General features: G+C 43.1%; 1 protein-coding gene across 2 annotated transcripts in view; it reads right to left on the minus strand.

The window, feature by feature from the left end:
• CEMIP (cell migration inducing protein, hyaluronan binding) overlaps positions 1-8,392 on the minus strand; it is a 54,547-nt gene extending 46,155 nt beyond the window's left edge. The window contains exons 1-5 of one of the 2 annotated variants that reach the window (XM_010571941.1): positions 8,317-8,392; positions 5,257-5,406; positions 4,437-4,575; positions 3,411-3,647; positions 2,850-3,029 (exon numbers count right to left, since the gene is read on the minus strand). In XM_010571941.1, coding sequence (XP_010570243.1) covers positions 2,850-3,029; positions 3,411-3,647; positions 4,437-4,575; positions 5,257-5,406; positions 8,317-8,392 — 782 coding nt within the window. Of the gene's footprint in view, positions 1-2,849; positions 3,030-3,410; positions 3,648-4,436; positions 4,576-5,256; positions 5,410-8,316 lie in introns of both variants that reach the window. The other variant, XM_010571940.1, reaches the window with a different exon arrangement.
• Positions 8,393-15,209: the final 6,817 nt, after the last annotated feature.

Below are 15,209 nucleotides of genomic sequence, written 5' to 3' on the forward strand. Positions count from 1 at the left end.
ACTGGGCACGGGTCCTCAAGGGGAGGCAGTCCCAGTGGCGTGTCCTCAGCCCCGGCACAGGACAGGCTCAGCGGAAGCTGCCAGCACAACTGCCTCGGGAGCCTGCCAGCACGCCAGATGCTCCTGCTGGAAAAGTGGCCTGTGTGCCAATTGCCAAAGGCACTCCCGGGCTGTGATCTCCATCCAGGGAGAGAAGGGGGAGGGGGGCAGGAAGGATACTTTATCACTCAGCAGGCAAGATAGATAATTTTCTTTTTTTTTTGGTCACCAAATTCAAAACAAATGACAAAAAAGATGATGGCCCAAAAATAATCTCAAAAATAATCTAAAGAATAAGAAGCTGTCTAGTTCTGCAGCTCAAGGTTTTGCCCCATTTCATACGTTACAATACTTGTTTCTCCCAGGTTTTTTTATCACTAAAAATAGTTTTAAAGTCATTCAACCCTAACGCATAAGGACACATGCAATCTGTTTGGGCTATATGAAATGAAGGGACCAGTAAGTCCAGAGCCAAACCAGTGATATATGGGTGGGATTCAAAACAGAACAACTATGTCATCAAGTGCAGAAAGGCTTTCTTTTCATTTATTAGTAGAAGGAAAAAAAAAGCTCACACTTAAAGAGTAAACTCACTTTTCAAAAGGGCAACAATAGAGGAGGAATGCAAGATTTTCCTTTCATTCCTAATGTGCTGGACTCAGCAAATAGGCAACTGGAAGAGATGCCAGGAGCACAGAAACATTTTTGGATAAATCAGCATTGCTCATCGGCTCTGCTACAGCAAGGGGGAGTTGCACAACTTTAAGATCTGGTTCAACATGGAGCAACTGGAGAGAGACAGGAGTTTGTCCATATAACCCCTGCCACCACCCCAGTGGGAAAACAACCCAGTCTATAGCTGAATAGCCTGGCTCAAGTGGCACCTCACAAACTGTGAAATAGAAATTTCTGAAGCCTGGGGCTTACACTGCTATTGTCTCAGTGATGCCCATGGTCAGCCCCAGCCATCGGCAGGGAGTTGAGAAGATCTGACAACGAGGATTCAGCAGGACCAGCCAGCAAATTCTGGGTGCCGGGCAGTGGGTGGTGAGAGCACGTACACGGGCATGTTAGAAAGAAAAATCCATCCACTCTCCTCTGTCAGAGCCTTCCTTTGCCATACAGGTTGACGTATTTATGTGTGTGTGCAATTTTCTCATCCTGAACATTTTTTTTAAGATCTTCCAAAAAATTCCAAAAAGCACCTGTCAGGTGTATACATCCTTATTCATAGTTATAGATGTGTCTGAAACGTAAACTGGTATGTCTAAATCTTGTTACACTAAAGTGGAAGTTCAATTTGCCTAAGGAGAAAAGCTTGGATACATCTGACAAAGCTGCCTGTCTTCCACTCTGCCATGTAACTGCCTTTGTAAATCTGGTCCCAGCTGCCATCCAGACAATGGTTTTTTTGAGAGCTAATGAACTTAAACGCTGAGAACACTCCTAAAAATATAGTCTTTTAAATAATGCACCAAGGTGCAGGTATTTTTCCACATACCAGTATGCTGGTGGGAGACAACAGTTACCAACTACTACATTATGGTACCCACAATGTCCCTATTATTTATATAAGGAAATATTGTGGTATTTCAGGTAACATCATGGCGAGGATTAGCTTTTTGACTGCAAACAATAGCAATGTTGAAAGTCACACTTCCATGGATGAATTTCTATGGTATTTCCATTAAAAGCATTTAAAGCAAAGAAGTGAGAAACTAGCATTAAAACACCACAGCAGCCTAAGAACATCAAGTGCAATTTACTTTTATAAACATATGCGAAACCCATCAATTTCTTCCTGTTGCACAATTGGAAAGAAAAGTATAATGTAAAAATCTTTTTCTGTTTCCCTAATTTCAGTCTTTGAAAAGAAACCCAGAAGGCTACTGGGCTTTAATATGGGTTCTGGGTATTTGAGAGCAAGCATTGCATCGATGGAGATAGCCTGGTTTTGGAGACTATTTCTGCAGCCCTGGTTGACTCTTTGAAATGCATTACCTGGTGTACAGGAGTCCCTATAATATTTGACACAATCTCTTCATCAACCACCCCAAATCTTGCTCCTTCTGCACGTGCCTCGCTGACACTTGTCTGTTACCAAAGACTGCTGTATTGAATCACTTCTTCCTACAAGGCATATTTTTTTTCATGTTCTGCAGTGACCCTCTTAGTGCCTCTTAAAAGAAAAGCCTACATAAATTCAGATAAACACAAAAAATATAATGGCTACAGTTGGGTAAATAACACATATTCTCAACAGTGTGTGTGCCAACACAGACACCGTATTGGCCACAGAAGTATTTACAGTCCACAGCATAAATCCATCCTTGCTAAATTTCTGTGCTGCACAAGTCCCTGAATATGTATTGGACAAGCTGAAAAATATGCTGTATGTACATCTATATGTATTTAGCCAGGGCTACATGGCTATTATTCTACCCTCCTTAATGTTCAGCCCAACCAATCCACTGCTTATGTGTAGATACGCTTCTTAAATCTCTGGGGGATGGCTTGAAAATAAAGTGAAATAAGTAACTTGTGGGAATGGTATCTTGGAAAAACATCTTTTTTAATGTGAATCATATGCTATTCCTCAATACGCTAATAAAAATACCCAATATAGACACTGAGTGCATCTTAAACTATCTAATTAACTGCTAAAACTTCACATTGAGAAGTTTCCCTCTTTTTTTTTTTCTTTTTCCATGTGAAAGAACCTTGTGCCTTTGAGAGAGTGGAATTATTTGGACATTTCAGGAGCATAATAAAGCCTCTGTGCTGGGAGAACTGGCAGGACTGGCACATACCTAAACCCAAGGTGGAGGAAATGCTTGCTGCCCAGTTTGGTCATTGCTTTCCTGGCCGAGTCATCCAAGTTTCTAGATCCTTCATCGTTCACTGCAACCGACAGGATCATGCCATTCGCAACTCTGCCCAAATACTGGGCAAGACGTATGCTTTCCTCTTTTGCTCTGTACGTATCAAACCTAAAGTGATAAAAACACCCAAAAACATTTACTTCAGTGAGCATCGCAGCTTTATGTACTGAAAAGCAAGTGCTGTAAAGAAATAACCCTTTTGTATTGTTTACAGTGATCACATTATCCTGTTGCAAAAGCACTTGTCTAACGGTATATTAGGGGTTTCTGTTAAGACGAATCGATTAAACTCTAGTTGACAGTATAGCAAGGTAATAACGCTACTTATTCTTTGGTTTTGGAGATTACTGATCTAGAAAAAATTGTGTATACATGCAATAACACCCATTTGAACAAGATGCTGAAATGGGTGTTTCTGAGTTTACTGAGATGCTGTCCCCAACCTGTTCCCAAAGATCCTCACATCTAGACAGTTGAAAAGTCACTCACCGATCTGAATGGACAACTGCCCCCGTCTTTGGGTCAATGACATGGACAATGACACCCCGATGGCCCCAGCTCCTTTCAAAGTAATATCCACCTTCTTCCATGCCACCAGGATGAAGAGTCTTGTTTAAGAAAGTCCAGGACAGCTTCTTCTTTCCATGGATCTCAAGAGTGCCACCCTTACTCACTCCAAGGTACTTCTGCCCAAAGTAGGGATTCGGCTGGCTGCCGTCATCCGCTCTGCAGCAGGAAGGGAAGAAAGGAACCAGTTTTGGGTTTGTATCTGACAGGCAAGGAGCCTCTCTCCTTGTTCTGCTATGGCTCAAGGAGAGAAGTGTCATGATTTGCAATGCATTTCTTTCGACTACTCTAAGAATCAGCAACTGCCCACACTGTACAAAAAATAAATTATTTGAAATAATACTAGCAACCCCTGAAGACCAGCAGCAATCTGGAACGCAGATTATACATGTTATATTCATTCTATCCAGGCCAGAGGGAGCTTGAAGCCCAGACTGAATGACACACCTGTGGTTTTGAATTCTGGAGGAAGTTAGGACCCTAACCAGGTGCTAGGAGGTCTAGTGGTTGTTAAATATGGGTTTGGCATCTCTGAAATCCTAAGACACCCTGTGGCAATCTGCAAGACATAAATGTTTTCTACTTTGGCTCACCACTCTCATGCAGAAAGAAAGGATGTTTACGGAGGAGAATTTTCAGAATAAAAGAACTATCCAGGTTTTAAGCCTATTCTGGAAGATCAGCTTGAGTGGTGGCAAGGTGCATACAGATTTTCTGGCATGCCCACATACGCCAGTGTTCATCTCCCCATAGGATTTGAAAACCAGAACCAAAACTGCATCAATTCTTACAGGCCATTTAAATTGTTTAAAAAGCTAATGAACTTTCAACAGACGACTGATGATAAGTATATCTGAGAAAATGTAATTTTAAGGAACATTTTTGTTCCCTGTTGTGAAAGAGAGATCCTAGAAAGTTCTAAGATAATATTTTACAGTGCATACGTACCGCCCATATAAGATGATAGCCACATTGCTTTGGTAAGGGCACATCTCACTGCCGATATGTAACTCTCCACCATTTTCAATAAGTATATGTCTAGTACGCAAAATGATAGGCTGCATATCATCTTTAATGACCAGTTTTCCTAAGTAGAAAAGGTTATGACATTTGCTTTAACACACAGCAGCTCATCAGGGTTGTGATATCATTGTGCTAAACTCAGTGCTGGGCTCTCATGTCAATTTTTGAAAAATTCTGCCCATCCTCCTCAAAACAGGTCTCAATACAAATCCTAAAGATATTACATGTTTTTTATTCAGGCCAATTCTTAAAGAATGCAATCAAGATTTGTGAGGAAGAGGACTCATTCAAAACTGAGAGAGAAATTCAAAGTTAAGATGAATAAAAGCTATTCATGCTAGCAGCCACCAGCAACACTATGACTCTGACCTTAGAGACAGAGGCACATATGTATCTGCCTTGTTCTGAGACCCTGAGAACACAACTAGCACAGTATGATGTTATCGGGACAATGATTTAGTAAAAAAAAAAAGGTTTTGAAGCAAATCACAGTAGAACTGATGAGTATACTGAGCTGCTTTTGTAAATTCTCCAGAAAGGACAGCAAATAGGTTGATTATAATGGCTAAAGAACCGGTAGCATCTCAGCTACCATCCACCCTTGTACTGAATTAAAGCTGTGTTTGTCCAGTAGCCACCCAATTCTCAGCAACAAGCAGGAAGCTCTCCCAGCATGAGACAGAGTGATTTAAACAGCCACAGTGGAAAGCACACTTCACCCAGCCTCGCCACCAGCACATTTTACCTCCATCAGTGATGTGGATAGAGTGGACGGTTGCAGAAGAAGAGAGAAGGAGCTTCCTGCCGTTACGGATTTCAATGCGGTTTTCTTCGTTGTGACCTGGGTTCCAGATTTCTAACTCAGGATCCTTATCAGGACATGTGACAGCTGCTTCTGCTGGGTGGAGATGGAGAGTGAAGACAATTACAGTTTGTTTGGTGCAAGAGAGAAAGCTCCATATCTGGACATCTTTAAAGTATCATTCTTGGTATCCCCCTTTGCTGACTCCCTGGAACACAGCAAGATCTCAGTGCTGCAGAGTACATGTGGGTCACGACCAAAAGAAAACAAACAACAGCTAAAGCTGTATGGTTTTCTGTTTTCTGGAAGCATGGAAAAACCCACTACCCCATGCAAAGGAGCCTTGCAGGGGATGCAGTTTCCAGAAAACTACCGAGAAGAGGCTGTAACTGAGCCCTTCCTGCAGTGACATTTGTCCTCATTCATACCATCCAGACACAAAGCCTTTCACAAGCCTAGGGAAGATGTTGATGAAAGGATAAAACAACCTTTAAAAATGCCCCCAAAATACCTGCAAGGTTTGAAAAGCTTTGTTTAACGTAAAGCTATTAAAATGTGTTCGCATACTGTGTTTTCACTGGAGATGGAAAGTAAAAGTGCTCAAACTAACATGAAAACACTGAGCACCAAGAAATTTCCAGTCCATCCAGTAACACAGAGCAACAGGAATCTCACAAGAGAGAGACTCTGGGTTTGTGAGCTTTTCCAGGCAGAAGCAATAAGGATTCATGCACTTTGGGTTCACACATCACCAGTCTCCACACACAAATTTGATTACAGACTGCCATGACATGTTAGTCTAAAGGGCTCATACCAAATCCAAGAGTCTCATGTTGTAAGTATTTACTTAAGATAAAATATTTCCCTGATATAATCTCAGTCGATATGTAAGTCTCACATCTTACTCTAATCAACAAAACTGCTAGTGTGAGAGTCCCACGTGTGAGGCACATTTTCTGAGGGTAGAAGATTTTCTAATCCTAGGAAGCTGAGGTCAGTGAAAGTTAGAACAATGAGCCTTTTGCCATCAGAAAGGGTGGGGAGTTCTCACCAGCTCTCCAATTTTTATCCCTTAAAACAAAAACACCATTAGAAAACTACAGGATCCACAAATCAATGATAATAGACATGGGATAAACACCTTGACTTTAGCAGGGTTATGTCTCTGGCACATAGTATAGTAAAGTTGGGTGGGTTTTGCCCTCCAGATATTAATGCATTTAGTTAATGAAAAGGACAATGATGTGAATCCATGCAAGGAAATATGTCCTGATGTTGGTGTAGTCGACAGAGAGCTGTTGTGTGCTGCCACTGTGAAACTTGAGGGACATCTGTAATTCCACAGCAACAGAAACAAAATCTGTCCATCTGCATTCAGTTTCATCTCAGATTCCTCCACCAGTTTCATGTCTTACGAAAACAATAGAATTGGACCAGCCACTGCCTTAAATTCTCCAGGGACCCATTAAATACCAGCTATTCAAGGTAAGCAAGGGACACTTCATGTGGGCAACAGATGCCTTGGCTCTCTGCAAACTTTTTCCATATACATGAAGTGGTCGAATCAGAGAGGGCTAATAATCTACCAGGTAGCAAGTCAAATATTGATAAACATCCCGGACCTGATTTTGATACCACTTGTGCCAGCTGGAAGCTGGAATTGTATCAGTAATGTCAAAGGCATTTTGTCCAATTTACAGTAACTGAGGAAAATAAGGAGTTTCTGGCTTCCTACCAGAAGGCACACAGAATTAATAAGAGTTGGAAAAGATAAGTATTTCAGGAAGAAAACAGGACTTGCATTGTAAATTGATGTTCAAATATAACTGTAATACACACTGACAACAAATTCAAAAAAATGAGCTGTTATTCCCATAGGAATAAGGATAATAGAAAAATTTGCTCATGATGAGAAGCTAAATAAAGCCAAAAGAATTGATTCAAATGTAGAGGTATAATTTATCAACTAGATTAAGTGGACAGGATAAAACCTTTTTCATTTTTCCATTTACTTGGCTATGCCAGTGTCCAAAAGACCTTCCTGCAGTCTCAAAAGATGACTTGTGCCCCCCAAATTCATTATTTAGAAACAGAGAGGTAGACAGTGAGGCCTAAGGGGAAATCAAGATGAATTTATGCTGATATTTGGGATGACAATCAACAAAAGCCAACACAATCCAGAACAAAGGACCCAAATGCCCAATTTCATTAACCAATTCGTACCAGAGAGCGGGAGCCATGCACATCACCCACATCTACTGCACCAAGGACACCGGAGGGCTGAGCATCTTCTGCCAGCTGGTCCAGGTACCTTGCCAGCTTGGATTATTACTCCTGTTGTCATTTTTAAAGTAAGAGTGCAACTTCTACCCAGCACAAGGAATTAATGAATGTTTTGCTTCTTGACCGAAAGAACCTGAGCACAGCAAGGAAAGGTTGCTTTGTGCAGCTGCAGCGTTTGGGGCAAGACATATGGTCTCTTTGTTTTAAACAAATATAAACCCCCAAATTAGCTGTATTTAGAACATGTATATCCAGCTTCCCTTTCCCCCTTTCCCTAACTGCTTAGGAAAAGGGCTACTTGGAAGAGGCAAAACCCAAGGGGCAGGGATATCCCACCCCAGAGCTTTTTGCTATCCACATCTGGGCTTGAGCAATGCAGCAAAATGCTTGACTTCACCTCCCACAGCCACAGCTATTAGGACCTGAGGTTTCTTTTGTTATTTCTTTGTGGCAGTTTGCTGAATTTGGGTTTGTTTTAAGAATGTGTGGCAAAGTCTGAGGGATTCCTGAGGGTACTTTCACCTGCTCAGAAATTTCAGTCTTTGCCACTCCAGCTGCCCTCCATCTGCTCCTCACGTGCCCCCATATTGGCACATCAGCGAACTGCTTTTCTCCTGAGTTTTAGAAGAGTGAAAAGCTGCTCAGTCTAAACCAGAAATGTCTTTATTTAACAATAGTGTTACAAACTATGTCCTTTTTCCCCATGGCAGGAAAACTTACCTGTGCTTACAGAAGAGATGACAAACAGAAGAAAAATGAAATTTTCAGACAGATACTTGGCGGTAGGTAGAGCCATTCTTCAGGACTTTTAATTCTCTGGATGGGTACCTGTGAAGAAAGAATATCAAGCAAATGTCAGTTTTTTTTTTTTCCCCAGCTCATGCAAAAACCATTCACTGCACAAAAAAGGTTATATCCAGCTTTATGCCAGGCTGCTTCCTCTCCCATTCAGCTCTATGGCTGAGAACACCTTCACGCTGCTTCAGGACCAGCCCGAACAGAGCAAGAAACCACGGGCAGCTCCTCACCCTTTGTTTGATTTAGGATAAACCCACTTGGGAATCCAAATAGACACTCAGAAAGCAACCACCAGATGTAACCGAAAACGCCTTAGGAATGCAGTATGAACACATCCAGTGTCAAGGCTCTCTAGGGCTGCATATTCACATGTGCAAAAAAGTAATGAAACACAACAGAGAAGGCGTTTGCAGAGTGACAAATTTTCACGAAGTAACATTTCCATCATACCTGGCTCCCCCTGTACTACCCACACATTTTTAGCAATGGTGTTTTGTGCACCCCCAAGATAAACCATACTCACACTTCCAATCTGAACCACTCGGTTTCTTAGATTTCAGATCCAAGAAAACATTGTCTATTTAATGTGCCAGCCCAGAATTTTCTTGCAAAACCAAAAGCTGCTTTTGAAACCAGTCTACCTAATGTTTTTGTTTCTTCAGTAGCCAACCCCCAGCAAAAACAAACAAGCAGTGTCATGAAAGTCAAAGTTAGAATTAATGTGATTCTCTCCAGTGATTGATTCTGCAGCTCTGCCCCATGCTCATGACAATTTATTGACATGTGTATTCACACTGAGACAAGGACACCCACTTCTATATTCATACGGCACTGTTTAAAATTCACATATAGTCCTTGGAGCCATTAGGTTTTATCATGTAAGCCAGTATCTGAGGAATATCGAAGAAATTTATTTGTAGCTGTCATGTCACATCACAATGATGAAATAGGATAAACGTATGCATCGCACAGCTTAGTCAGACGCAAAAAAAGCAATTGAAAAAACTCCAGGGTGCCCCAGTTTCTTTAGGGCAAAAAACACATGTTATCTTTCATGTCACTTGTTAATATAAAAAGCACCAGAAAAAGATATGCAAGAAGCCAGGATTTAGTCTGGAGCAAATTTTACAGTGTGTATATGCAAAACACATGTTTGTACTTTTCATAAAGGTGATATAGCTTGAAGTACAATGATATGTTCAAACCACATGTAATCCAATGATTGTATTAAAAATAGCATTAGAACCAGATTTGTCAGGAAATATTCCAGCAGGAAAATGCTTGCTTGTTTTGGTATAGTGTATTTGACAGCCATGAGCTCTAGAAACAGCATAGGCTCGGGGCTTGGTACAGTCTATCAGGTGCTGAAATGCTGTTACAGAACAGTAGAAAAGAGGAATGCACTTAGTAACGCTATAACTTTGAATGATATACATTATCAGAGAGCAATACCGTCGCCATGGAATTTGTGCCAGAACCAGGCTGCACGTGTCTGACATTTTAACAGCATTAACCATCAACATTTGATAAGCCAGGGGTCTTTTAAAGGAACATTATTAGAGGTACACCCAAAGTACAGCAGTCACCATTAAAATGTCAAGATTTATTAGCGATTATGACACAGCCTAATCTACAAACCCAATCGCTAGATTCTGCTTTAACGATAGAGGAAAACTAAACAAGTGGTAATACCACAGGATGGTCATTGCAGATAAACAGTGCTTCTTGTAGCGTGGAGACAGCTGTATGTTAGTGTTGCATAAAGCCAGATTCCAACTGGTAAGGTATTGGTCATAAAACACATCCAGATCATATAAGAGTTCACAGAAATAAAAAGAAGGGACTGATTTTTTGACATGGAATGGCATGCATTTGCTGTCCTGTTGTTTCATAGGTAGCAAAGAAATTTCTTTGTTCTGGCCCATCACAAACTCAGAGGAGCGTCTCTGCTCCGTCCAGCTCATTATCTTGTTTCTGACAGTAACCTGTAGCAAACTGGTAGGAAATTAGTTTAAGAAATTTCACAGCCTTTGCTTTCTTTAGAGCCAAGAACTGCACAGTACTTACCACTAGCTTGTGGAAAATGGCTTCTGGTATTATATCCCCAGTTGCTCATCGGGGACTGCTTCCCTGATTACATCCATCTTCATTAGCAGAGATCAAAACAAGCAATCAGACACTGGAAAGTCATGTCATTTTTGGAGGCATCAGCTGCGTGCCAGGCTCCAATGTTTTTGTAGTGTCTGATCTGCTACAGTCCAAAGAATATCCTGCTTATTTTGTGACTGAGGTAGGGTGTTTGATTCGGCTCACAGCGAGCCCGAGTTCATTGCAGTGTTAGGATTAACTGGCACTCAGGTTGGAAAGGCTGAGAGCCGAGAGGGCCAAGAGGATCCGACTCCTCTGATTCAGCTCTGACTAACACACTGCTGGAAAAACGCTGCTGGGAGGATAATCTCAGGAATTTTCCTTCAAAGGCTCTCACTTAAGCATCTTTCCCAAATATTAGACACAAACAGTGACATGTTTGATTTTACTGTTAAATAAAAGAGGAGGAAGAGATAACGACTCTTTTCATTAATGTCTCCTGCTGGAGAGGACTCAGGAGCAGTTATCTCCTGCCAGCCAGCCGTTTCGTTAGCTCAGCGCTCAGAGCCGCGTGGGGATACAGCAATACACCACATCTCACTTGAACAGGCGCCATGTGGCTGACTTCAGCTCTGATGTAACCAGCAATGTCAAGAAATCTCCCTGCAGATTTGGGCACTCTGAGAGCATAAGGGCCATACAAGTGTCCTCCTAAGGCTATCATCTCCAACGTTTCTCAAATACCATCTGTGACTCCTCTCTTGGGTGAGAAAAGCTTTTTCATCTAGCCATTAAAAGCTGCCTGCCAATGGCAAGTGGGACTCATATCCCTGGATCTGGCAAGGCAGACTTTCTGAAATGTTTCCCAGCTGCTGAATCTTTCCAAAAAGTGAACAATAGCAGCAGACAATGCTAAAAGTAGATGCAGGAAACCATTAGTGCTCGGCTGGCTGCTACTGCAGGTGTCGGCAGTGATACTGTACTAGAAAGTGCACTGCATAGACAGGAATCCATATCCACCGCCCTCCCCGCGGTTTTAATGCTGGAGGCAGCACAGAGCAGACAATCCCGAGAGCAAAACGGCGAAGAAATTCTCAGAGGAAGCCGGATTGTCACAGGCATCGTGGTGGGGTCACACGGACACCCTGAATCTGAGGGGCAGAGCAGAGCGATCCAGGGCAGCACAGCCCACCGATCAGAAACGCACACCAGACTCCGACCTTGACTTGCCACCGTGCACAACTCTGGGCCAACCACCCAAGCCTGGCGCCAATATTTTCAAAAAGTAACTAACTCCTGATATTGGGTATTTTAAAGTGCTTTTTAAGACTGGCTTGACACACTTTGGAGGATGTACCTTCAGCATCTGCTGAAGATGAGGCTCCTTTCTGGTATGTCAAGTGGGGCATAATGGGAGCATCAACCATCCATTACAACCACAGCAAGGATGGGAGAAAAGCAGCAGCTACCTGATCTCCCCTGAAAAAGATATCAAACAGGAGCAAGAAACCTGATGGTTACTACTGCCCAGCAAGAGAGACCACAGACCTGCACAGGGGCAAAGCGGGGATCCGGAGCCATCCCCAGAGAAGAACAGGCAAAGCTCACATGGAAAAGGTGCCTTTTAGCCTGATGGGGAGTAAACTCTCAGCATCAGTTCACAGGTACTAATTTGCACAGGTACTTGAAATGACCTGTGAGTAAAATCTGTGTTCGCCAGGGACCCTCTTTGCAAGGCGAGATGCTCCAGGAGACCCCAAGGCGTCAGTGCCAGGGCTGTAGTTCACGCCTCGTGCTCTGCGTGGCCAAACCTGGACTGTCCCGTTGCCACAGCTGATGCTGAGGTTTTAGTGGTTTGATGGTTACGTCTGAAGCCTTGCTGCAGGTTTCCTCATTCATATGCAAAGAAGCCAGGACAGATTTGGAAGCTGATTCCTGAGAGAGGGAGGAGCTGTTTAATTAGCGCCTCTGCCATCTTCTTGCTGACATTGCCTGGCAGCGACTGTCCTCTCACCCCACTCCGAGAATTTTGCATTTTAGCCCCAGCTGGAAAGATGGATTTGAGGAACACATTTGCCTTTCTGACCCGAGACATGCCAGCTCTTGCTACAGTGACATTCCTGTGCAGGGGGAGCCTTCGCACACCCAGCCACAAGCACAGCGAAAGCCTTCAGACGGCCTTACAAATAAACAAACACATTTCTAGGGATTGCTAATGAAAAAGCTTTCTCAGTCCCAGCGCATGACAGCAGCATAGCTGCCTCTGCTCTTCGTCTTGATCTTGTGCTTGCCACCCAGCCATTAGCTGCTCTTTTTACTAGCAAGTAGAGGAGGATCAAACTCAGGAACAGACTTTACTTCTCAGTGAAATCAATACTGGAGTCAAAAGCAGCAATCTGACTTTTTCCTAAGGAACCTTAGTTTCTTATAAATTTATCTCATATCTTTCCCTACAAGGAAGAAGGTTCTGCTCATGTATTCCATCTATAAACATCACTGCAAGTTCCTTGATTCCCGATGTTCATAAAACCAGATTCTGAACAAGGAGCACGAGTCAGAGGAAAATTTTACAATGAATAAATTAAAGGAAATGAAGGTGTTGCTTGCAAATTTGTTGTAATATTGGTAAACTATTTTGAGACAGAAATAAAAGGGGGAAAAAGAGTTCTTCTAAAGCTATGCTTTTTTTCAGAATTAGCTGGGGTTTTTTGGGGTTTTTTTTTTTTTTTTGCAAAGGCTTACAGACCTTGAAAAGGAAAGGAAGCAATTTTTGGCTCAGCTAAAACAAAATCATTTGCAATTCATAACACTCCACCCATCCGAGGCTGACGGACTCTCAGTTTCACATGCTTTCAAAGTGCTCAGAATTTCACTGAATTAAACCCTTATCGACTGCATGAAGTTTTCAGAGCATCAAAGCGGTGGGAAGCTGAACCCCTTTTTCAGAGGTTCAGGGTGCACTGACTTTGCTGTGCCTGCTGACAGTAACCCAGTGTATAGCCAAGATAATGCTTTCAGGGAGTGCCAGAGCTACTGTGTTCCCACTGCAGAAATGCTCTGGGGATAACCAGGACAGCCCTATATCCTGAATGCATTAGATGTACTGAACGTGCCCGGATTAGCCGCAGGTCCACGTGGACACACACAGTCCATGTGGACTCCAGCATGCGGGTGGAGATCCTCCTGCTCAGGAAATGCCCGGGAGGAATATGACAGCTTCCCACAAACGCAACGCCCACACGACACTTACCCCCACAGCTTCACACACACAGACTTCTGGTGCATGCCAAGTTAGCGGTAGCCTTCAAAAACATCGTCTTGAATGTCCCAAGGGTCTGTGGAGGATGTACCCTCTGCAGAACGTCCCTGGTTTTGAAGCCTTTTTTCCCTCCCAAGGTAAGGAAAGTGTGTGCAGTGGCTGAAGAAGATCACAGCATCCTAAATCCTCTTCAAACTGCTGCTTTTAACTACTCAAATAACTGCATCAGGATGTAAATATTTTTCTTTTTGCTTTTGTGGTACTTTACTGTTTGCATCTGGCTCGCCATGGCTCCACGCCTTCCTCTCCAGGACATTTGCCATTTGCTCTCCTTCTGGGGCGGGAGGAGGAATAGAGATTTTTCAGAGGTTTAGCCACATTCCTCTCCTTCCTTCACCAGGCTCTTCCTTTGCCTGTTGTTTAGTCTCAGCCTGGGGTTAGAGCTCTGCAAAGTTTTATTGGGATCCAGGGTCTGGACCTGTCACAGATTATCAAATAAATCTCCAAGAAGCTAAAAGCTTGCTCTGTAAGTACTTGTTCCAATGCCGGGCTTACGCTCACAAGCCAAAACCATCTTGCTTTTCTTCCCTTGCATGGCCTCAGAAATCATAACAATTAGGTACTAATAGGAGTTCAAAAGGACTTCAGGGAGCTCCTTAGAGGGTCAGTCCCAGCCACTCAGGCTGTTATACCATGTCTCTACTGAGGACATCAGTCTCCATCGCTCCCGGCAGGGGCCAGCTCAGGCCTGTGATGTCCTGTGCATCGCTCTTTATCTTACCTTTAATGAGCAGCATCAGTGATTCCTTCACACTTCCTAGCAAGCCAGGACCTTTCCCCGGCCAAACCCGACTTGCACCTCTCCTACCTGGTGTGGGGATGGAGCCACGGTCTCCTTCTCTGCCTGTAAACCTGCCAGGTGTCCTCTCACCCCACGTCCAAGGACCACCAGGCAGTACGTGTCTGATGGAGGCAAGCGTCCCAGCCAAGGAGTTCAGTCCCCACTCAGAGGCACAATATCAGCTGGCCGACACACGGATGCCAGAGCGGCTAACTCCCCAGGGAGCAAAAGTCTGGCCAAAAAAACACTAACCTTTCCCTGTAGCAACTTGTTTGGCCATTTCTGAGAATTCCAAAGAAACAACAGGACATTACTGACAAAGCCGTCACCTACCTGTTCGAGTAACCCATGTGATAAAGACATGGATAGTCTGAAATCGCCTGCCCCTTCACTGCTGTCACCAAGTAACATCATGTTCCAACCAAAATGAGTCTGTCATCATTTCAGGGTAACTTTGTACTTAAACTGTAGTCAGTGAGGTCATCAGTTGTTTCTCAGTTTGCATACAAAGCTCTGATTTTGTCTTTACTTCAAAAAGCAGCAGCATAAACAAAAAAAATCAAAGAGAATTAACCACTAATAGTGGCAGTATTTCAGTCCTCAATGGGAGCAGAAAGTCAATACAAG

The sequence above is a fragment of the Haliaeetus leucocephalus genome, unplaced genomic scaffold (assembly GCF_000737465.1).
Source record: "Haliaeetus leucocephalus isolate CR32 unplaced genomic scaffold, Haliaeetus_leucocephalus-4.0 Scaffold339, whole genome shotgun sequence".
Classification (NCBI taxonomy): Eukaryota; Metazoa; Chordata; class Aves; order Accipitriformes; family Accipitridae; genus Haliaeetus; species Haliaeetus leucocephalus.